The 22,080-nt window shown below is 52.7% G+C and overlaps 3 protein-coding genes across 4 annotated transcripts; 2 read left to right on the top strand and 1 right to left on the bottom strand.

Moving 5' to 3' along the window:
• The first annotated feature begins 293 nt into the window (after window positions 1–293).
• Window positions 294–14,214, top strand: KIFC1 (kinesin family member C1). The gene is made up of 11 exons (XM_004590269.3): window positions 294–538; window positions 6,742–6,879; window positions 6,975–7,074; window positions 7,637–7,690; window positions 7,793–7,843; window positions 8,046–8,446; window positions 10,060–10,839; window positions 11,082–11,372; window positions 11,470–11,543; window positions 11,669–11,744; window positions 14,014–14,214. Exons 1-11 carry the CDS (start codon window positions 527–529, stop codon window positions 14,056–14,058), a joined length of 2,022 nt encoding a protein of 673 aa, XP_004590326.2. The 5' UTR covers window positions 294–526; the 3' UTR covers window positions 14,059–14,214.
• A 2,206-nt stretch (window positions 14,215–16,420) lies between these two features.
• PHF1 (PHD finger protein 1) lies at window positions 16,421–20,516 on the top strand. Its single transcript, XM_004590270.2, is given in 15 exon segments — window positions 16,421–16,614; window positions 16,713–16,794; window positions 16,899–16,994; window positions 17,417–17,517; window positions 17,609–17,757; window positions 17,871–17,966; window positions 18,116–18,184; window positions 18,323–18,446; window positions 18,551–18,618; window positions 18,756–18,860; window positions 18,992–19,007; window positions 19,009–19,218; window positions 19,308–19,402; window positions 19,629–19,709; window positions 19,872–20,516. Coding segments are annotated over 15 exon segments (1,740 nt in total). The 5' UTR covers window positions 16,421–16,455; the 3' UTR covers window positions 20,161–20,516.
• A 108-nt stretch (window positions 20,517–20,624) lies between these two features.
• Window positions 20,625–22,049, bottom strand: CUTA (cutA divalent cation tolerance homolog). Of its 2 annotated transcripts, none has more exons than XM_004590463.3 (6): window positions 21,897–22,049; window positions 21,425–21,627; window positions 21,261–21,320; window positions 21,099–21,144; window positions 20,943–20,992; window positions 20,625–20,826 (listed from the first exon to the last, which is right to left on the bottom strand). In XM_004590463.3, the coding sequence occupies exons 1-6, from the start codon at window positions 21,936–21,938 to the stop codon at window positions 20,700–20,702; spliced, it is 528 nt and encodes a 175-aa protein (XP_004590520.2). In that variant the 5' UTR covers window positions 21,939–22,049; the 3' UTR covers window positions 20,625–20,699. The 2 variants fall into 2 exon arrangements, with proteins under 2 accessions (XP_004590520.2, XP_058520550.1); XM_058664567.1 differs by having other exon boundaries at window positions 21,425–21,755; window positions 21,897–22,041.
• Window positions 22,050–22,080: the final 31 nt, after the last annotated feature.

Below are 22,080 nucleotides of genomic sequence, written 5' to 3'. Positions count from 1 at the left end.
GGGGGCGCACGCCCGCACGGATTCCCCTTTGCGCATGCGTGCTTCTCCGGGGCCCCCGCGTCCCCGCCGTCCCACCATTCCTCCTGAGCGTCCTGCCGCTGACGTTCCTCGCTGACGTAGCGAGCGGCGGCCTGAAGCCCAGCGGAAGTCCCGGGCCATCCCGGAGGCCCAGGGGAGCGCCGAGAGGAGCAGTGGGGGCCGGAAGTGCGGGGGTGTTCCTCAGCCGGTGCACGAATCAGGAAGCAGGGGCGCGGGGGCGTGGCTTTGCGAGGCGGAGAGCGCTGCGATTGGTCCCCGGCGGTGGCGACGGCGACGATTGGCCGAAGCGTGAGCAGCGCGGTGAGACTGGGTGACGGCCGTTGAAATTCAAAAGTGGCGGGTGTGGCGCGGAGCGGCGGGAGCCTCCCGAGCCGAACCGCACGAGCTCAGCGTCTCGAGCGGGCCGGAACACGCGCGTCCCGGGAGTCCCGGCGTCCCGGCCTCTGCCATTGCGCACCTCCCTGGTGTGTGTAGGACCGAGGTGGACATGGAGCCGCAGGTGAGTAGCGGTCGGCGCCTGTTTCTCGCCCCGGGCGGCGGGTAACGAACGGGTGGCTGCCCCGACGGCGTCCAAACCGGGCTCCTCTGCTGCTGCGGGGGTCCTGGGCCGCATCGGTGTGTTCCCCACTATCCTCATGTCTAGGGGACAGTCTTTCTCACCTTGTTGTGTTTTCAGGATTGCCCATTTAGAATTCCCAGGCTCGTGCTGCATGTTTCCTCCACTTCGTTCCTACTCAGGATTGCAGTCTGTGGGAAGAGTTGCGGGGGGGCAGGGAACCCCTACCTTTGCGGACTTGACGTCTGTGTGTGTTGTTCCTCCTGCTCTTGCTGTTTTTGGGTGTTGCGAACGGTAATGGGATAATCTGGGCTGTAAATCTCATCGTCTCCCCATCCCAGGCTGTGCAGATTCCTGGTTGATGTGGTTACTTCTCCCCACAGCTGGCTACAGGCGGAAAGGGGTGCACGGGGGAAGTTGAGAAGGGTTGGAAAGTAGAATTAAAAGAGTTTACTTCCGTGCAAACGATTGTGAGACTCATGCACGGTTTGTCATAGTTTGTGTTTTCCATGAGCTTATTGAGGACTGCCTCCTGTGCGTGACAGCGAGTGTGCTGACCTGGGGTGGCAGAGGAGAGGTCTTCTCTGTGTCCCTGATTTACTAGCATTTCACATCCTGATTGACGCAAAGGTGGAGTTCGCCCCGATGGGATGGTATTTGTATTTGGGAAGCAGAAGACTGGAACAGTGTGTGATGTGACTGGAACAGTGTGTGATGCCAGGAGCTGTTGTGAACACGTGGGGTGCAATCACAAATATACAAATCCCCTTCTTCCTGGAGCTGCTGGTCAGTGCCAAAAGTGGCATACACCTTCTAATTATTCGTGGGGACCCCAGAAAACTTGTGGAAATGGAATTAAAAGATCAGTTTTATTTTGGTGCCAAATTTTTTTGAAATTTACATGTGCAGAACATCTTCAGAAAGCTCATGAAAAAATGTGGGTTTTAGGATGAGCTAGTGAAAAGTGAACCTTTGCATAAGATCACAGTTGCCTTCTCTTTGGGGCCATTGTAGGGAACGGAGATCGAGAATCATTGGAACATTTTAGGTGAAGAGATGCGATCTGTCCTAGAGTTTGAGAGGTTCACTCTCTCACCTTGAGGTTGGATTGCAAGAGGGCAAAGGTACAAGCAAGGCTTGCTGGGAGTGCAGCGGGCTTTCCCTACCTCAGCAGGTGCATACTTGGTTGTGGGAACTGTCCAGTCCATGGTCTGATGCTTAGGGTCCCTGCCCTCTGCTGCCAGATGCTGCTTGCAAGCAACAGTGTCTTAAGGCATTGTCTGGAGGCTGTAAGACCATCGATGCCCTACTGAGAGATCCTGGTGTGTGACACTCAGGGTGCCATGGGACAGTGACTGAGATCAGCCTGGGAGTAGTGGGAGAAAGAGCTACAGAGGGTCTGATTGTGGCTGTGGTTGGAAGGTGGAGTCAGCCTTGGCTTGCAGACAGATTGGAGGTGATGTGTAAGAGAAAGGGTAGACGCTGGGAGTTTTGGACTGAACAACTGAAAGAGAGACCACCTGAGTTGGAAAAAGCTGCAAGAGGAGTAAGTGTGACGGGTTGGGCAGAAGCAGGCTGGTTACTAGACTTCCAGGTGGAGGCAGTGTGGTAAGTTCAAGTGTGAAGTCTGGGCTAGAGAGGAATATTTGGGAACTGTCAGCCTATCAACGGTTTTTAAGTCCTAGGGACGGGTAGTGACTGTAGTCGCAGAGTCGAAAGACAGCTGATGGCTTTGGAGAGATGAGGAAGGCCTGTCCATAGGATAGGAAAATTAAGAAAGGGTGGTCTTCTGGAGGCTAAGAAAAGAAAATCTGTTAAAGCAGAGGGAGTGAGGAATTGTGTCAAATGCTACTAGATGGATCAGGAAATGTTTGGATTGACTTGCTGTAGCGGATGAAGCTGCTGCTTAGGAGGTTAGCATCCCACATCAGAGCTCTGCTTCCAAGCCAGCTTCTTGCTAATGCTCCTGGGAAAGCACAAAGGATAGTCCTGCTGCATGGGCCCCTGACACACTATGGGAGACCCAGAAGGAGTTTCTGGCTTGGCCTTGACTAACCCTGGCTCTTGTGCCCATTTGCGGGTAAACCAGTGGATGGAAATCCCACCCCCCCACACACACTATGTTACTCTGCCTTTCAGATCAGTCTCTCTTTAGAAAGAGAGGAGCATGAGGATAGAACAGGTACCCTGGGGTAGTGGGTTAAGCCATGGTTTGGAACACCCACATCCTATATTGAAGTACCTGGGACCAAAGCCCAGCTTTTCCTCTTCCGTCCAGCTTCCTGCCGTTCCTATGAGGCAGCAGATGATGGTCAAGTGCTGGCTTCCTGCCACCCACCTGGGCAGCCTGGATGAAGTTTTTGGCCCTGGTCGAGCCCTGACTGTTGAGGGCATTTGGGGAGTGAAGTGGCTAATGGAGATCTTTGTCTCTGTCTCTCTTTGTGTGTCTCTCTCTGTCATTGCTTTTCAAATAAGTAAGTCATAAAAAGATCCAGGAGGATGAAGAATTGACTTAGTAACATGAAGTTGCAGGAGTTTTATTAGAATGATGCGGGTGAATGCCTGATTGGAATGGGCTTGGGAGGGAAATGAGACACCGTGAACACTGTAGAAACAACACCTTGAGGAGTTTTGCCGCGAAGGGCAGCAAGGGAAAAAGATGATAACCAGCAGGGAAGGCCAAGTGGAGACTCCTAGGCTGAGAAAAGTCATGACTCGTGTTACACAGGCTGAGGTGACCCACGCAGGGAGAAAAGTTGATGGAGTGGAGGAGCGGAGGGAGGGTTACTACAACAGTGCGTGAGGTGGTGAAGTGGGTGGCATTCATCTGGGAACTTGGAAAATGAATGTAAGCAAGGATGGGGCGTGGGGAAAGGCTCCCTGGAGTAGTAGGTTAAACCTCTGACTGCAGTGCCAACATCCCATTTGGGTGCCAGTTTGAGTCCCAGCTGCTCCATTTCCAGTCCAGCTCTCTGCTGATGTTTGTGGAAAAGCAGCAGAAAGTGGTTCAAGTTCTTGAACTTTTGCACCCACGGGGAGACCTGGAAAAGCTCTAGGCTCCTTGCTTCAAACTGTCCCAGCTCTGACCATTGCCAGTCCCATGGGGAATGAACCAGCAGATGGAAGATCTCTGCCTCTTCTGCCTAATTCTTCCTTTCAAACAAACAAATCTTGAAAAAAAGAAAAGAAAAAATAACTGGATAGATGTGCTTTAAAAAAAAAAAGATTTATTTTTGTTTACTTGAAAGGTGTAGCTATAGGGAATGCAAGAGAGAGAGAGATCTTCCATCTGCTGGTTCACTCCCTAAATAGTGGCAGAGCCTGGAGTTTCATTACTATTTCCCATGAGTGCAGGAGCCTACATACTTGGGCCATCCTCCACTGCTATTCCAGTTCATTAGCAGGGAGCTGGATAGGAAGTGGAAGAGTTGGGTCTGGAACCTGGACTCATATGGAATGCCAGAATTACAAAGGCCTAATATGCTCTGCCATAATGTAGGCTCCTGAATGTCTGTTCTTATAAAAGGTTATATATGTGGGGCCCGGCGCGATAGCATAATGGTTAAGGTCCTCGCCTTGAACACACAGGGATCCCATATGGGCACCAGTTCTAATCCCGGTGGCCCTGCTTCCCATCCAGCTCCCTGCTTATGGCCTGGGAAAGCAGTCAAGGACGGCCCAAAGCCTTGGGACCCTGTACCTGTGTGGGAGACCTGGAAAGAAGATCCTGGCTCCTGACTTTGGATCGGCACAGCACCGGCCATTTTGGTCACTTGGGAAGTGAATCATCGGACAGAAGATCTTCCTCTCTGTCTCTCCTCCTCTCTGTACATTTGCCTTTCCAATAAAATAAATAAATCTTTAAAAAAAAGGGTTATATGTTTAAGGTTTTTAAGGAAAGTTGGGGTCATTGTGTCTAACTTTGTAATGAAGAGAAGAGTAGCAAGTACTATATTCTTGGGAGTCCTACTGCATGGGCTGTATAAAAACCAGTTTGTGTTGAATAAAAAGGAGTTTGAACACATTTTCTGAACCCACATAAAGCCAAAGGAAATAGATCCTAAATGATGTGTCAGGTGCCCATCTGACTTTTTTAAAGAATTAGTTTAAAGGGCCCAGCGCGGTGGCCTAGTGGCTAAAATCCTTGCCTTGCAGTATGCCAGGATCCCGTGTGGGTGCTGGTTCTAATCCCAGAGACCCCGCATCCCATCCAGCTCCCTGCTTGTGGCCTGGGAAAGCACTTGAGGACAGCCCAAAGCCTTGGAACCCTGCACCTGTGTGGGAGACCTGGAAGAAGCTTCTGGTTCCTGACTTTGGATCAGCTCAGCTCTAGCTGTTACAGTCACTTGGGGAGTGAATCAACGGACAGGAAGATCTTCCTCTCTGTCTCTCCTCCTATCTGTATATCTAACTTTCCAATAAAAATAAATAAATCTTTTTTTAAAATTAGTTTAAAAATTAATTTATTTTCATTTTATTTAAGAAGCAGAGAGATACGAGGTAGATCTCTTTTAAAAATTAATGTTTTTATTTATTTATTTATATTATTTTTTTAAAGAGTTTCTGTCCATTGATTCACTCCCCAAGTGACCACAATGGCTGGAGCTGAGCTGATCTGAAGCCAGGAGTCCGGAGCCTCTTCCATGTGGGTGCAGGGTCCCAAGGCCTTGGGCTGTCCTCAAGTGCTTTCCCAAGCCACAGGCAGGGAGCTGGATGGGAAGTGGAGCTGCCGGGATTAGAACCAGCACCCATATGGGATCCTGGCGCATTCTAAGGGAGGACTTTAGCTACTGGGCTACCACGCTGGGCCTAGGAGGTAAATCTCTGATGGTCCACTGTGGTGGTGTAGAGAGGAAGAAGGGCATGGATTATAAAAACCAATTTAATGCTTGACACTGGAATACTTAAAGAAAAAAATTAATTCTCATAGTATGTTTGATTAAAATAAGCATTCCTTCTGCACGTTTTTGCAGGTGGCAGGTAAAAATGCCACACATTATTTCTCCTTTTTATTTCTGTATAAACTATTAGTTGGATGTGTCACATTTTATTTTAAGTATTCCCCTGATGGACATTTAATTCCTTCAAAAACCACAAAATCCTACCAGGTGGCAGACATTGTTCCAGGCCCTCTGTTTTTATAGTTGTGAACAAAACAGATTAAGGACTTCAAAAAAAAAAAAAGATTGATTATTTTTATTTGGAAGGCTGAGTTAGAAGGAGAGACAGAGAAACGGAGATCTTCCCATCCGCTGGTTCATTCCCCCGATAACCACAATGGCCAGAGCTGGGCTGCTCTGAAGCCTTCTGGAAGCTGGTCTTCCATGCAAGGACTTGGGCTTTTACTGTTTTTCCAGGCACATTAGCAGGGAGCTGGATTGTAAGTGGGACAGCTGGCACTTCACCCAGTGCTCATATGGATGTCAACACCATAGTCAGAGGCTTAACCTACTGTGCCATGCCATGGGTCTCTCTCCCTCTCCCTCTCTCCCTCCCTCTCTTCCTTTCTTTTTTCTTCCTTCCTTCCTTTTCTCTTTTTCTTTCTCCTTCCTTCCTTTTCAGAATTTTATTTATTTGAAAGGCATGGTTACAGGGAGAGAGATCTCCTATCCACTGATTCACTTCCCAAATGGCCACAAGAGCCAAGGCTGGGCCAAGCGGAATGCAGGAGCCGGGAGCTTCATCCAGGTCCCCCACATGAGTACAGGGGTCTAAACACTTGAGCCTTCTTACCCCTGCTTTCCCAGGTCCTGTTAATAGCAGGAGTGGATCGGGAGTAGAAGCCCAGACTCGAACTGGTGCCCATATGGGATGCCATACTGCAGCCAGCAGCTTAACGGTCTCCCAGGGTGTACATTCTTAGGAATATGAACTGGGAGGTGGAACTGTGACTTGAACCCAAGCACTGTGAACACTATTGGGTGTCTTACCAGCATCTTAGCCACCAGGCCAATGCCTACCCTATGTACCCCCTCTGCTATTTGAATGGCACATCATCTCTTGAGTCCTAGCTTTCAGCACAAGTGGTCTTCAGTTAATAATTGTCATTGATGTTGAGAATTGATACTGGGAAACCAAAAGCGGAGATTTGAGTGACTTTTGGGGTCCTGGCCATTGTCTTCAAACAGTTTTTGTTTGTCCAATAGAGGCCTCCGCTGTTGGAAGTGAAGGGGAACGTAGAGCTGAAGACACCCCTGGTTAAGGGCTCGTCCCGACTTCCTCTTCCAGGAAACAGCCGCAAGAGGGGGCCTGATCAGACGGAAAATGCCTTGGAGCCTGAAAAGGTGAGCTGGGTTTAAGAAGCCACGTGTATGTGTAGCTTATGCGTGTGTGTGTGAGAGAGAAGAGATTCAATGGTTCTCATCCTAATCTCTCGCAGAAACGGACAAGGGTCCTGGGTTCGTCCACCAGAACAGACTCATCGCGTGCCAGAGTGCCACCACCCAGCGCCGTGTCCCAGACCCAAGGCCGGATCACAGGTGAACCCAGGGATGAGCCAGGGGCCAAGGGCACAGGAGTCGAGTGTTTCAACTTTTATTCCTTCTCTTTGACTTTTAGTCTGGTTTGAATTGATAGTACATTTCACTTAGTGCAGAATTGACCGGCACAAAATTTCCTACCACAGTCCCTTACTTAGCTGTCCGATTTTCCTTCTCAGAGGCAACTCTGTCCTGCAGGGAAGTCGTATGAGTATCTGAGCATGTGTGGACTTGGTCCCCCACGCTTTCTGCCCAAACGGAACCTCCTTTACACAAGGTTCTGGTTTTCTCCTGCTTTTTCATTTATCTTAGTCCACCTTGCTTTGTAGCATGCTAAATGATTTCTTGCCCTCAGAGGAGTATCATTAGGAGATGGACAGAGTTAGAGGACAAGGAAAGTTGCCATGTTTCTTTCTTTTTTCTTTTTAAATTTTTGTTTTTAATGTTGTTTACATAGTTGAGAAGGGTGTATGCCCATGTGGCCTTGTTTGTGATCCTCAGCTAGTAAAAGTGTTCCCCTAAGAGTAATACTGACTTTCTCCTTTCTGCCATCTCTGGACAGCTCAAAAAGTTCCCAAGAAGGTAGGCGCCCGGTGTTCCACAAGTGTTGCTCCAGGTAGGAGCTGGGGCCGAGAAGGGATTTGGGGTACATGTGAAGAGAGAATGGTGGAGGGATGCTGCTTCTGTGGTTCCTTACAACAGCTTTTCACTTTTCTAGTGTTGAAGAACCAGAAGCCAGTCCCTGCTGCTCCTCCCCAGAAGCCTGGCAGTAGGTGACAAACATACCCATTGGGTGAGGCTGGGGATGGGGCAGAGGAGGTGGTAAGTGCCCAGAAAAACCCAGTGGGATTCTTCCATCCTGAAATGGAACAGGACAGATTTAGCATCAGGTATGGCGGCCCTAAATGCTAGAATGGACAAGGGATAGATACCCACAACCCCTGACCTTTGTCCTTTCTGTGTCATCTTAGCATCAGCTGCTCCTCCTGTGGGGGCAGGGAAAAAACCTGGTAAACGTCCTGCCTGGGACTTAAAGGGTCAGCTGTGTGACATGACCGCAGAGCTGAAACGAAGCCGTGAGAGGACCCAGACATTGAGCCAGGAAAACCAGCAGCTGCAGGATCAGCTCCGAGAGGCCCAGCAACAGGCCAAGGCCCTGGGGACAGAGCGCAGCACACTGGAGGAAGAGCTAGCCAGGGTTCAGACCCAGGCCGAGCAGGGCCAGCAGGAGCTGAAGCGCCTGAGTGCCCGGGTCCTGGAGCTCGAAGAACGGCTGGGCACACAGGAAGGCCTGGTGCAGGAGCTTCAGAAAGAGCAGCTGGAGCTGCAGGAGGAGCGAAGGGGCCTGGCCAGCCGACTGGAGGAGCAGGAGGTGAGGGCTGGATTCTTACCTGGTTCCGACCCCACCTCAGCAGAGGTCACTCCACCCGCTGAAGGCTCACTGGGCTCTGCCCTATTCAGTTTGTGACTCTGTCTTGCTGTCTGCCTCTTTCTCTCTCTCCTTGACTTTGTGTTCCTAGCTCCTGCTTGGATCTGTGCATCCCCTAGTCCTCTACCCTGCCCCCACACCCCACCTTTCCAGGTCCCATCACAGTAACCCCTGTGGTACTTTCCCTCTTCCCACGTGCATTTGACTTCTTGGTGGAATTGCAACTAGACTGAATGACTTGCAGTCTCTCAAATGACTGGTTTGTCACTTCTGGGCATTTTGTATTTGTATTTCCCTCTTTTGTTATTTTCTTTTCTTTTTTTTTTTTTTTAAAGATTTTATTCATTTTATTACAGCCAGATATACAAAGAGGAGGAGAGACAGAGAGGAAGATCTTCCATCCGATGTTTCACTCCCCAAGTGAGCTGCAACGGGCCAATGCGCGCCGATCCGAAGCCGGGAACCTGGAACCTCTTCCGGGTCTCCCACGCGGGTGCAGTGTCCCAATGCATTGGGCCGTCCTCGACTGCTTTCCCAGGCCACAAGCAGGGAGCTGGATGGGAAGTGGAGCTGCCGGGATTAGAACCGGCGCCCATATGGGATCCCGGGGCTTTCAAGGCGAGGACTTTAGCCGCTAGGCCACGCCGCCGGGCCCTCTTTTTTTTTTTTTTTTTTTTTAAAGATTTATTTATTTTATTGGAAAGGCAGATGTACAGAGAGGAGGAGAGACAGAGAGGAAGATCTCCCATCCAATGATTCACTCCCCAAGTGGCCAAAACAGCCGGTGCTGTGCCAATCCGAAGCCAGGAGCCAAGAACTTCTTTCCGGGTCTCCCACGCGGTGCAGGGTCCCAAGGCCTTGGGCCGTCCTTGACTGCTTTCCCAGGCCACAAGCAGGGAGCTGGATGGGAAGTGGAGCTGCCAGGATTAGAATCGGCACCCATATGGGATCCCTTTGCGTTCAAGGCGAGGACCTTAACCATTATGCTATCGTACCAGACCCCTTTTTTGTTATTTTCATTCTGTGCTCAGCTTGTCCTTTGGTTCACACACAAACTTTTGCATTTCAGCCTGATCGCAGTCTTCTTCATGTGCTCCTGGATATTCCTGTAGTCCTAGGGAATACTAGCATATCCTTGTCCTATAATTCCTTATTTTCTGCCGGACTGTGAGGTCCTTGAGAGTAAGAGACTCTACCTCACTCCCCATGCCATCTTAGTCACATGATTTTTTTTTTTTTAACATTTATTTTATTTGACATGGGCAGAGTGACAGAGAAGGGGTGGGGGAAGAGGAAAGAGAAAAAATTACTGGTTACTAGTTAACTCCCCAAATGACCACAGTGGGAGTTCCATTTAGGTTTCCCCCACGGGTGCACTTGAGCCACCTGCTGCTGCTTTAGCAGGGAGCCGGATCAGAAATGGAGCAACTGGGACTCAAACCAGCATTTTGATGGAAGATGCTAGTGGGTTAAGGCAGTGGCCACAATGCCTGCCACCTGTGGTTTGTTTACTCTTGCTTGCATCTCACTTTCTGTGTCTTTTCTCTCCTGGACAGAGGAGGCTAGAAGCTTCAGAGGCTGCCCTGTCAAGCAGCCAGGCAGAGGTGGCATCTCTGCGAGAGGAGACAGCAGCCCAGGCGGCCTTACTAGCCGAGCGAGGAGACCGTCTCCACGGTCTAGAGATGGAGCGCCGGCGCCTGCACAACCAGCTACAGGAACTTAAGGGCAACATCCGGGTATTCTGCCGGGTCCGCCCTGTCCTTCCAGGGGAGCCTACCCCATCCCCTGGCTTCCTCTTGTTTCCCCCTGGCCCTGGCGGGCCTGCGGATCTTTCAAACCGCCTTACCCTCTCTCGCTCTGATGATCGGCGTGGAACCCTTAGTGGGGCACCAGCTCCCACCACCCGCCATGATTTCTCTTTTGACCGAGTATTTCCACCAGGAGCTAAACAGGATGAAGTATTTGAGGAGATCGCTATGCTTGTCCAGTCGGCCCTGGACGGCTACCCCGTATGCATCTTTGCTTATGGCCAGACAGGCAGTGGCAAGACCTTCACAATGGAAGGCGGGCCTGGGGAAGACCCCCAGTTGAAGGGGCTGATTCCTCGGGCCATGCAGCACCTCTTCTCCGTGGCCCAAGAGCTGAGTGGCCAGGGCTGGACCTACAGCTTTGTGGCAAGCTATGTAGAGATCTACAATGAGACTGTCCGAGACCTGCTGGCCACTGGAACACGTAAGGGCCAAGCAGGAGAGTGTGAGATTCGCCGTGCAGGACCAGGGAGCGAGGAACTCACTGTCACCAATGCCAGATATGTTGCTGTGTCCTGTGAGAAGGAGGTAAGGACACAGATGGCACTAGAACTGAGCAGTGGGAAAGAGAGGGCCTGGCGCCACAAGGTGGAAGTATGCAGAGCAGAGACTGTGGGATGGAGAGGATGTGGGATAGCTCGCTACATTGGGTGATGAGGGATAGCATCTGTGGCATAAGCAGACACTGGAGAGAAGCGACCCAAGTGCTGCAGGGAGAGGAGCACTATACTAACTTCCTGTCTTTGTTCTTGCTGCCCCTCCATCCCCAGGTGGAGGCCCTGCTCCATCTAGCCCACCAGAATCGGGCCGTGGCTCGCACAGCACAGAATGAGCGGTCGTCACGCAGCCACAGTGTGTTCCAGTTGCAGATCGTGGGGGAGCATGCTAGCCGAGGCCTGCAATGTGGGGCCCCCCTCAACCTTGTGGATCTGGCTGGGAGTGAACGACTAGACCCCAGCTTAGCTTTTGGCCCTGGGGAGCGGGAGCGACTCCGGGAAACACAGGCCATTAACAGCAGTCTGTCCACGCTGGGGCTGGTCATCATGGCCTTGAGCAACAAGGTGAGAAAAGGGGGCATAAGCAAGTGAGCCTGGGGGACCAGCTGGCTGTGTGGAAGCCTACCCTATCTTATCCACATGTTCCTGCTCAACTTCCTAGGAGTCCCACGTCCCTTACCGGAACAGCAAACTTACGTATCTGCTGCAGAACTCTCTGGGTGGCAGCGCTAAGATGTAAGTGAACGTGCGCGAGAGGGATTGAGTAGGAACTGTTGTGTGGAGTTAGGGGTGAGAGGGAACCTGGCCAGGCTCTGCTGGTCGTTAATACTGAGGTTGGGTCTCCTTTCTCTTTCCCACAGGCTCATGTTTGTGAACATTTCCCCTCTGGAAGAGAACGCCTCTGAGTCCCTCAACAGTCTGCGCTTTGCCTCCAAGGTGCGGTTAACACCAATGCCAGGTCCTTTCAGGAGCCCTGGCTGATTGCAGGCCTCTCCATCCTGACCCCTCTGTCCTCCAGGCCAGGACCACACTTTCCCAGAAACAATTCACATTCAGCAGGCATTTGAGCACTGCCCACCTGGTTCCATTTTTAACTTGCGGGTTTTGAATTAAGTTTTTAAAACAGATGACAAAAAAGGTCAAAACTATATTGAGAGCTAGCTACACATAACACAATGAAATGTGATTATCACCAGCCCTGTCCACTCCATCCTCCATCCCTGTAAAGTCATTTATATCATTTATTATTGTTTATCCTTCCAGTGTCTCTTTTGTTTGTCCAAGTAGAAACTATACGTAATTTCTAATCCCTTTCCTTATTCTCACATGTAGTTCTGCATCTTTTTTTGTGCAACAAAACAGCCTCCTCCCCTCAGAGAAATGAACATGTTATTTTTAGGTTGACCTAAGACTGCGCTGTTTGGAGACACCAGGATTTATCCACCAGTTCCCTCTACTGGACACTTGGATTGCTTCCATGCTTTTTCTATGACCCATAAGGCCACGTTGACCATTTTGTACTTTTTTTTAAGATTTATTTATTTGAAAGAGCAACAAAAAGGGAGAGACACTTCCGTCCACTGATTTACTCCCCAAGTGGCTGCAGTAGCCAGGTCTGGGCTAGGCTGAAGCTAAGAGTCACTAACTTCATCCTGGGTGGCAGGGGCCCAAACACTGGGGTCATTCTCCACACCCTCCTAGGCATATTAGCATGGGGCTGGATCAGAAGAAAAATAGCCAGCCTAACCCACAGACCCCGACAATTGTCTTATGTATGCATTAGGTTTATCAGGATCCTGACAAAGGCCATCTGTTTTGGTTGAAGTATCCCACTTTCTTTTTAATCTAGAACAGGTCCCATTCCCTTATACCATTTATTTGTTAAAGAAGTAGGGTCGGGCTCGGCAGCGTGGCCTAGTGGCTAAGGTCCTTGCCTTGATCCCATATGGCCGCTGGTTCTAATCCCGGCAACTCCACTTCCTCTCTATCTCTCCTCCTCTCAGTATATCTGACTTTGTAATAAAAATAAAATAAATCTTTAAAAAAAAAAAAAAAAGGAAGAAGAAGTAGGGTCCATGGCCATGGCAACTCAGGGCTGCTGCCTGGGAAACAAAGTTGGGCAAGAAAGAAAAAAAGAAGTAGGGTCATTTTTCCTATAGAATATGCTATATTCATGAGTTTGCCTAGTTTTGCTGTCTAATAGAGGTTTGAGTAGACTTAAGTCCATTGCCAAGATGGTATAGGATACTTCTTATGTGTCCTGTCAGAAGGTCCCCAATCCTTAGCTGTTCAACCTAGAATGATCCATTTTAAACTTCCCATCAGCATTTTCACCTAGTGATTTTCTGAAACAATGATCTTGCCCAGATCAGAGATTTCATTAGGGAATTTAAAATGGTGCCTTCCCAATCTTCTCAGTTCTGCATTGATTCATTAACTGTTCTATGAAGAGCTGCCCCTGCCATTTCCAGGCACAGCTGAGGTATTATGGGTTCATCCAGGCCACTGCAATGAGGTAGACACTGCAGTAAGACTAATTATGAATCTTGCTTCTCAGTGCATACAGAAGTTTACACTATATTGTATTCTAATTGTATGCCAGTAGCATTATGTCTAAAAAAAGATGTACATACCTTAAATTAAAAATACTTGTTTAAAATGCTGTTATTTTAACTGTTGGAAAAATGGCACCAGCAGCATTGTTTAGTGCAGGCATACCAATCCTTTGCAGTCATTACGTTTTTAATTACTATTTAAAAAAAAAATTCTTTGAGTTACAATTTGAGACAAAGATCTTCCATCTTCTGGTTCATTCCCCAGACAGTCCCAGTGGCCAGAGCTGAGCCCATCTGGAGCCAGGAGCTTTGGGTCTCCCACATGGATGTAGGGGGCCAAGGACCTGGGGCATACTCCACTGCTTTCCCAAGCCATCAGCAGGTAGCTGGATGGGGAATAGAACAGCTGGGACATGAAGAATCAGCTATGTTCTGCCATTGCATCAACCCCTCCGCCACCTCTCTCTTCACTTGGAGTTCCCCACTCTTCCCAGGCCTTTTCATCTCCATACCCACCGGGCACAGAACCGGCTGGGACCTGCCTCCGGAGCTTCCTTCCTTCAGGCCCCTTATTTCAGGATTTCCTGAAGGCAGAGATCTTAGAGAAAATGTTCTTTTCTGCAAACTTTTTATTGTATCTCTTCCCGCAGGTGAACCAGTGTATTATTGGTACTGCCCAGGCCAACAAGAAATGAAGATGGATCTTTGTGTGCATGTGGGTGTGCGTGTGAGCCTGAGTGACTGTTTAGGGGAGGCGGCTGGTAAGGGGTGCTTCACTAGGTGGAGGGACCTATGTACCCGGTTTATCAAATAAATAGTTGCTTTGCTTTTTAAAAAAAAAAATAAAGGTTTTATTAGCAGTTAACCCAAGAAGATGTTTTTCATATCTGTGAAGATAGAAACTGTGGACCAGTCTACCCCGCCATGTGTGTGGGATTAGGCTTTTCTAAAAATATCGTTCTTTTTTTAAAGCAGAGAGAGGAGACATGGAAAGCTCTTCCATTTGCTAGTTTACTTCCCAAATGCTCACAACAGGTCCAGGCTGAAGCCAGGAGCCCAGAACCCAGTCTTTCCTTGGGGGTCAGCGACCTGCAGATTTCCAGGGTCACAACAGCAGAGAGCTGGAATTGAAAGCAAAGTCAGGCACCCCAACGTGGGATGCAAGGTTCCAATTACTTAAACCACACACAATTTCTTGAAAATTGGAAGGAAAAGTTAGAAGGCTTCCATCCACTGGTTCACTTCACAAATGGCCCCTGGCCCCCAGGTTGCGACTTCATGGTACTTGTATCATTTACGTCAATGAGACGTACCAATTAGGTCATGCAGCATTCCAGCACGGTCACCAAGTTGCCCTTTCCTACCAGCACCACAGCTGCAATGCTCCCAGCCTGCGGCAAGTTGGGAACCCGAGTCCAGGGGCGGCGCGTGTGGTCACCAACTGCTGGTGCTCTCCTCCCGCCCTTTCCATGTCTTCCTGTTCGAACAGCCGGGGCGCTGCCTTTCCCCTACCTATTGGCTGGCTCCCGGTGGCGTCACTGCCTCGGGAACTGGTCCTCCGTCCTTGTGCCCGCCCCGGGAGCGGGCGGGCGCACCCTCGCAGAGCCCCTTGCGCCAACCGCCATCGGCCGCCGCCCGCTAGAGGAGGGACTCAGTTCTCCCAGGTGCCGTGCGCGGGAGGGGCCACGCGTGCGCAGAGGCGCGGGGCTGGGTGTATGTGGGGGGGCCCCTACTTGCCACGGAGCGGGCGGGGCCGGGGGCAACCTCTGGGAGGAGGGCAGAGTGGGGGTAAGGGGAAGGGTGAATGGAGGGCGGGGCCGTGAACTGGGGCCTGGGGGCGGGACTTGGAGTGACCAAGGGGGGTGGGGCAGCTAACGGATGTAACATGGGGTGGGGGGCCAATCTTGGGAGGGGGATTCCCTTTTGCCCCAAAGACAAGTCTCCCCTCAGAGGAAGGGGCCACGGGGATTCCCTCCCCTTGAGGGTTCCACTACTGACGCCCCACACCGCTGTGGGGGCAGCCGCTTTCAAGGCGCCCTCCAGGCACGCTGGAGGTGAGGGAGGTGGGGTGAGGTGGTGCCCGCCCCCCCTTTCAGCTCCTCCTACCCCCAAGTCCTCCCCTCCCACCACCCTCCCCCCAGCCCGGCTGTCCCTCCCCTCTCCTCCCCTCCCTCCCCCCGCCGCCTCCTTTTGCTGTGCTGCTGCTTTGGCTGCTTTGGCTGCTGCGTCATACGCCCCAGAGCCGCCGGGACGGAGGGTCTGGGCCTGGGGACCCCTGGCCTCAGTCTGCACGGCTCCCAGCGCCTGGACGTGCCCTTCCCGCACGGAGGGCTCGCCTAGGTCTCCTCCATCTGCCTGTGCCTGGCTCCCAGCGGCCCCAGCTGTCACCGGTAAGGAGGCGGCAGGAGGCGCCAGTGGGGGGGCGGACAGGGAGCCAGGGGTCCGCTCGTGGGGCGCGGGGCGGGAGACCCTTGTGCAGCTCTGGCCTCGGGTCCGGCAGGGCCGACCGACTGGAGTCCCTTTTCGGACTTGCCATCGAGGGGAAGAGAGAGCTGGACCGGGACACGCCCCCTCCCAGGGCACTCAGGGAAGTTACCTAACCCAGGGGCAAGGGAACCCCGAATTTGAGGGTGACCTGACATACCCTGGCACTAGGAAAAATTGTTGTGTGTGAGATAGCAGACAGCTGTTTCTCCTCTGGAAAACATCTCCAGAAAAGCTCTCTCAACACATGCCTGGAACACACAGAACCCAATTATGCTATCTCTGAGCAGAAGGGGAAGGTGAAACTGAGCGGTAATCGCTACTTCTCCAATTATGATTTCTCCCCAACTCTAAAGACTAGGCTATTAGTACCCCAGGACAGCTCTGGAAGCTGGGAAATGAGAGAACTGGGTTCAAGTGAGGGTGGCCGGGAGAACTAGCCACTAAAGTTGGAAGAGTTTTGGAGTCAGGAACCTGGGAGGACTACTCAAGTGGTGTTGGGGTCTGGAGAGCACCAGATACTTGGTTCTGGATGGAGAAATGGGCTTTCTCAGCATTCATAATCACCACTTTCACACCTCCTTCCTGGCTAGGCCCCCCAGGATGCCATGGCGCAGTCTCCCCGGCTGAGCCGCTCTAGTGCGCCCTCCCTTTGGGACCCAGCTTCCCCTGCTCCCACCTCAGGCACCAGGCCTCGGCTGTGGGAGGGTCAAGATGTACTGGCCAGATGGACAGATGGGCTGCTCTACTTGGGCACCATCAAGAAGGTAAGACCTACCTCTGACCTCTGACCTTCTCACTGATTCCATCAGTTCCCTGATGGAATCCTGGCTCCCACTGCATGCCATGTGTTCACCCTTTCCAGGTGGACAGCACTCGGGAGGTGTGTCTGGTCCAGTTTGAGGATGACTCCCAGTTTCTGGTTCTATGGAAAGACATTAGCCCTGGTGAGACCCAGAGACCTTGAGACTGCAGTCCATGGCAAACAGTGACCTTGCCTGGGGTAGAAAGCGCCCGAGGGCTGGCCTACTGACACCGCGTTCCCTTGCAGCTGCCCTGCCCGGAGAGGAACTCATCTGCTGCGTCTGTCGATCTGAAGCAGTGGCCCCTGGGAACCGGCTGGTCAGCTGTGAGAAGTGTCGCCACGGTAAGAGAGCAACATACCTGAACTGCTTGGTGAAGTTGGCCCTGGGCCTGCCAGGCTGTCTCGAAGCCTTCCCTCCAGCACTGGTCCTGTGTCAGGTCATCTCTTCTGGCCTCTCATCAGTGCCACTGATCGGGCCAGTCTGTTCAAGCCTGAAATCTTGCCCCCTTGCAGCACAGGGAGGGGCAGCCATGAACTGAAGGTGACCTGAGTTTAACAGGCAGAAGGTGATTCAAAGACATCTTTCTCTAACCATGTGACCTTAGGCAAGTCCCTAAACCTCTAGTTTCCTCGCCGATACCATCTTTAGATAATGCCCTCACTCCAGAACCATGTGGTATAGGTTTAAGCAAGATGGATCAAAATGTTGGAATCTCAGTAACGAGCGCAAACAGGTACGCAATGTGAACAATGTCATTCTTCAGCTTATCACCAGGACTGCCATGTTCCCAGGGCCCCAGCCCCTGGTGAGGGAGATGGCACCTCCTGGGTGTGCCGCCAGTGCATCTTTGCAATCGCCACCAAGGTAAAGGAAGTCTCCTGTTGCCCCTTCCTGTGGGAGCCTCTCCCAGCTGCCCTGAGGCAGCTGAAATCTTGCCCCCTGTTTCTCTCTGCAGAGAGGAGGTGCACTGAAGAAGGGCCCCTATGCCAGGGCCATGCTGGGCATGAAGCTGTCACTGCCCTATGGACTCAAAGGGCTGGACTGGGATGCCGGGCACCTGAGCAACCGACAGCAGAGCTACTGCTACTGCGGTGGCCCTGGGGAGTAAGTAGTAATGGGGTGGCAGCTCTGATGGGGTCAGGAGGGAAGTGATGAGCAGGTTTGGGGGGCAGTGATGGGGAAGGCAGTGTCTGGAGGCCCCTGTGCTTCCCCTCCAGGTGGAACCTGAAGATGCTGCAGTGTCAGAGCTGCCTGCAATGGTTCCACGAGGCCTGCACCCAGTGTCTGAGCAAGCCCCTCCTCTATGGGGACAGGTGAGACCAGGGCAATCCTCCAGGAGGCCCTCACACCCTGCTCCCTTGCCAAACTCTCAATATTTCCTCAGCTGGTCACCCCTTCTCACCCGGGAGTCCTCCGGGGCAGTCTGCTACTAGAGGATGTGTTCCCTTCCGCCCACGTCCAGGTTCTATGAATTTGAATGCTGCGTGTGCCGGGGGGGCCCTGAGAAAGTTCGAAGGCTACAACTCCGCTGGTAAGGTGGATGGGGCCTGATCTCAAATGCACCTCCTTTCCCAGCACCCCCAGGATCTCACCTTACATACCCCAGCTGCCCACCTTGGTCCCCCAGCTTTTCTAATGTTCGGTGGCTTTGACAACTTGATTTCTCCAGGGTTGACGTGGCCCATCTTGTCCTCTACCACCTGAGCGTCTGCTGTAAGAAGAAATACTTTGATTTTGACCGCGAGATCCTCCCCTTCACCTTTGAGAACTGGGACAGTTTGCTCCTGGGGGAGGTAAAAGGATGGTGGAGCTTAAAGTAAGGTTGGGGTAGGACAAAGAGACTAGAGACGGGAAGGGAGGGCTTCACTGCTCCCCTAAGCCCCTCTCTCCTTCCCAGCTTTCAGACACTCCCAAGGGAGAGCGTTCTTCTAAGCTTCTCTCTGCTCTTAACAGTCACAAGGATCGGTGAGTTGAAGGCAGCTGGAGGGATGGGGGGTTGTGGGGGAGGAGTTGAGTGGCACAGGCGTGGCCAGGACCACGTGGGCCAGGGGGAAGGGAAGCTTCACTTTTCTGCATCACTGACCTGCAGTTTACCTGCTCAGTTTCATTTCAGGACGAGAGATCAAAAAGAGAAAATGTTTATTTGGCCTCCATGCTCGCATCCCTCCTCCTGTGGAGTCCCCTCCTGGAGATGGAGCGCCAACCAGGTCACTGGTCCAGGAGAGATGGGGGAAATTCTGAGGGAGTTAGTCTGGGGGATTATTTGTGTGTGTATAGTGATGGGGAGGTCTTTGGGGTGTCCGGGAGGGGGCTGGGGGGATAAGGAGGCCTCTTACAGCTTCCCTTCAGGGCAGGGGCCCTGGGGGAGGGGTCTCACGTCCCCTGGGGAAGCGTCGGAGGCTGGAGCCGGAGCCGGAGCCAGAGCTGGAGCCGGAGCCAGAGCCCCCAAGAAAGAGACCGAAGGGGAAAGTGGAGGAGCTGGGGCCACCCTCAGCAGTGCGCCAGCAGCCCGAGATGGAGATCCTAGAGCAGAGAGAGCGGGCTCGTATGCAGAGGGCACTGCAGGTACTAGGGTGGTGGAACCCCACGGGATGCATGGTGGGATGTGGGAATGAATCAAGGATTAGCGCTCAGTCCCTGGCCCTTCCTTCTAGGCCTCTGTGTCTCCACCACCCTCCAGCCCTAACCAGAGTTACCAGGGCAGCAGCGGCTACAACTTCCGGCCCACAGATGCCCGCTGCCTGCCCAGGTCAGTTACTCCTCCAACCCACCAACCAAATGTGGTCCCATTCCAGTTCTCTGGACTTCGTTACCTGGAATTCCTTTGTTCTACCTCCCTTAGCTACCTACTTCTTGTAGGACTTCTAGAACTAGAGTCTGGTTGTTCTTGGGGGTGGGCAGGCTTCCCGGAGGGAATGTTGGCACTCTGCCTCTCCCTCTGCTTCAAGTCCTCTTTTCCCCCTCCCCAACTCCAGCAGCCCTATCCGGATGTTCGCCTCCTTCCACCCTTCTGCCAGCACTGCAGGGACCTCTGGGGAGGGTGAACCCCCAGACAGGTGAGCATCTGTGTCCTATTACATCATCTCCCCCAAGCTACTTTGCGTCCCCCCCATGTCTTTGTTCCCCATCTGATCCACACGTGCACCCCAGCTCCCAATATCTGATCAATCCTGTCCCATTTCTATTGACTCAAAACTGTTGTCTTTCGCTCTCTCTAGGTCACCCCTGGAACTTCACATTGGTTTCCCCACAGACATCCCTCAAAGTGCCCCCCACTCGATGACTGCCTCATCTTCCTCAGCCCCAATCCTGCCCCCAGGTCCTCCTAGCCACTCAGCGCCTCCTTCAACCCTGTGCCGTGGCTTGTCTCCTGGGACTGGGGGAGGGGGCCGCGGTGGAGTTGGCTACCTGTCCCGAGGGGACCCTGTACGGATACTTGCTCGGCGGATACTGCCTGATGGCTCCGTGCAGTACCTGGTGGAGTGGGGCGGAGGAGGCATTTTCTGAACAGTCCCGCTTCCGCCTACTTCCCTGCTTATTACACGGCGGCACTTTGACACCCTGACCTCTCACCTCACCTACAGCTGGGATGTACCTGGGGAGATGGGGGGGAGGTCGTCCTCCCGACTATCCAGGCTGGAATCGGGATTGGGGCGGGGAAGAGACTGTCTCTTCTCTGCCCCCTTCAGGATTCCTCACCACCCCCACATCTTCCCCTTTCCTTCTATGTTACTTTGTTATAGCTTTTTAAATATTTTTTAAAATTATTTAACCCCTGGGTGCAAAGACTTGAAGAGGGGAAGGGGATGAGATGAGCTTCTGGACTCTATCATGGTTGAAATAAAGAGACAATAACAAACCAAGCAGCCCTGTGTCACTCTGAAAGACAGAGGGGTCAGGGACCAGATGCGTCGCTCCTCTTCCCCGACCAACTTTGTGAATATGACCAGCAAAAGAAGCAAAAAGGCAGAGAGAACCAAAGACAGGATTTATTGGGGGCCCAGTTATCACCTGGAAGGCAGAGAGCACGGGAATCTGGGAGGTGATCACGGCTGGATGGTGCTGGAGTCGGAGCTGGACTCTGTGACCTGCTGCACCCACTGCAGGTACGGGGAGTTCCCCTGCTCCACAGGCAGCGCGATCACCTCTGCCACTTCATACGGGTGTACGGAACTGCAAAAGACCGGGTGATGCACGGTGGGGAGGTGGGGTCACAAAGGCAGCTCTCTCCCCAGCACTCCTCATATACAGCACACACCCTCACCACATCCACCCTGACAGGCTCTCACCGGACAAATTCTGTCAGAGCTGGGACCAAGGAACTCTGAGTCTTGATCATCTAAGGAGCAAACATAAATATGGTTGAATCGGGGGAGACAGGTGGGATTCAATTTAGGATCTCAGTTGAGAGGTAGAAGCCCAGGGCACTGGGGTTGGTTTCTCACCATCAGCACCTCACTGTCCTCCTCGATCTTGCCTTTCCATTCGTAGCTGAAGAGGGTCAGAGAAAGAGGTAGGAAGTCTCGGAGAGCAAATCACCCCCCCGCCCCGTAAGACTCCCAATCAAGCCTCCCGCGTTCAGGTTACCCGGGAATCCTGTGACTCACATGGATGTGATCTGAGGGATGAGGTTCACGCAGGCTGCCAGGCGCTTCTCCACCACAGCCCTGGCGCCAAGACAACCCCGCTCAGAGCAGACCCCAGCCGCGGCACCAGCAGCCCCCCAGCCTGACACACAGTGGCGCGCTCCTCGCCCCACCGCGGTGCCCACCTGGCGATCTCCGTGGCGACCTTCGAGTTCGGGCAGGTGACAAATGCTGCAGAGACCGATCCGGGAACATAGCCGGAGCCTGCGGCTGGTGAGGGCTGGGACGGGGGCACTTCGGAGGCCATGGACAGCAGGGCTCGGGATAGAAAGCGAGAGGCCACGGGCAGCAGGAATGGCATCCAAAGAAACGACAGGAGCAGGGCGGCCTGAGGGCGGGGGGGCGAATTCGGTCTCTCCGTGCGGCTGTCCCGGGAAACCGCACCGCAGGAAGCCTTCGCCTGCCTAGACACTCGGGCTCCGCCCTCCCTCTTCCGCGCCCCGAAGGAAAACGTCCCTAAGCCCCGAAGAGAAACTTGGAAAATTAAAACAAAGACTCGTTTTCACACGCTTCCGAGGGCCGACCGCTGGGATTTCGGGTGCGCGGAGTGGTGGAGACGTCAGGACCGGAAGGGGCGGGGCGGGATGATTCACTCACCGCTCCACCGAGCAGGACTGTGGGAGCCCGTCCCCCCCACATGCAGCCTATGCCGACTGAGGAGAGTTGGTAACCAGGGGTGCACGTAATACTGAGAAAAAGACTCCCCAAAATTCGGGAAGAGCGCCCTCTTCTTACCTAGACAGCAGTCACATGACAGCGTGTATCACGTGACACAAACAGA

The sequence above is a fragment of the Ochotona princeps genome, chromosome 1, assembly GCF_030435755.1.
Source record: "Ochotona princeps isolate mOchPri1 chromosome 1, mOchPri1.hap1, whole genome shotgun sequence".
NCBI classification, from domain to species: Eukaryota; Metazoa; Chordata; class Mammalia; order Lagomorpha; family Ochotonidae; genus Ochotona; species Ochotona princeps.
The sequence above is the reverse complement of the archived record's forward strand: the minus strand, read 5'-3'. Positions and strand labels throughout refer to the sequence as shown.

Excerpts from the sequence above, each read along its gene's own strand:
- KIFC1 (XM_004590269.3), top strand. Across the intron at positions 11,373-11,469 it reads TCATGGCCTTGAGCAACAAG|GAGTCCCACGTCCCTTACCG; the intron begins GTGAGAAAAGGG and ends TCAACTTCCTAG. Across the intron at positions 11,544-11,668 it reads CTGGGTGGCAGCGCTAAGAT|GCTCATGTTTGTGAACATTT; the intron begins GTAAGTGAACGT and ends TCTTTCCCACAG.
- CUTA (XM_004590463.3), bottom strand. The coding sequence starts at position 21,938 with ATGTGGGGGGGACGGGCTCCCACAGTCCTGCTCGGTGGAGCG. Across the intron at positions 21,145-21,260 it reads ATCCCTCAGATCACATCCAT|CTACGAATGGAAAGGCAAGA; the intron begins GTGAGTCACAGG and ends GACCCTCTTCAG. Across the intron at positions 20,827-20,942 it reads GCTCTGACAGAATTTGTCCG|TTCCGTACACCCGTATGAAG; the intron begins GTGAGAGCCTGT and ends GGTCTTTTGCAG.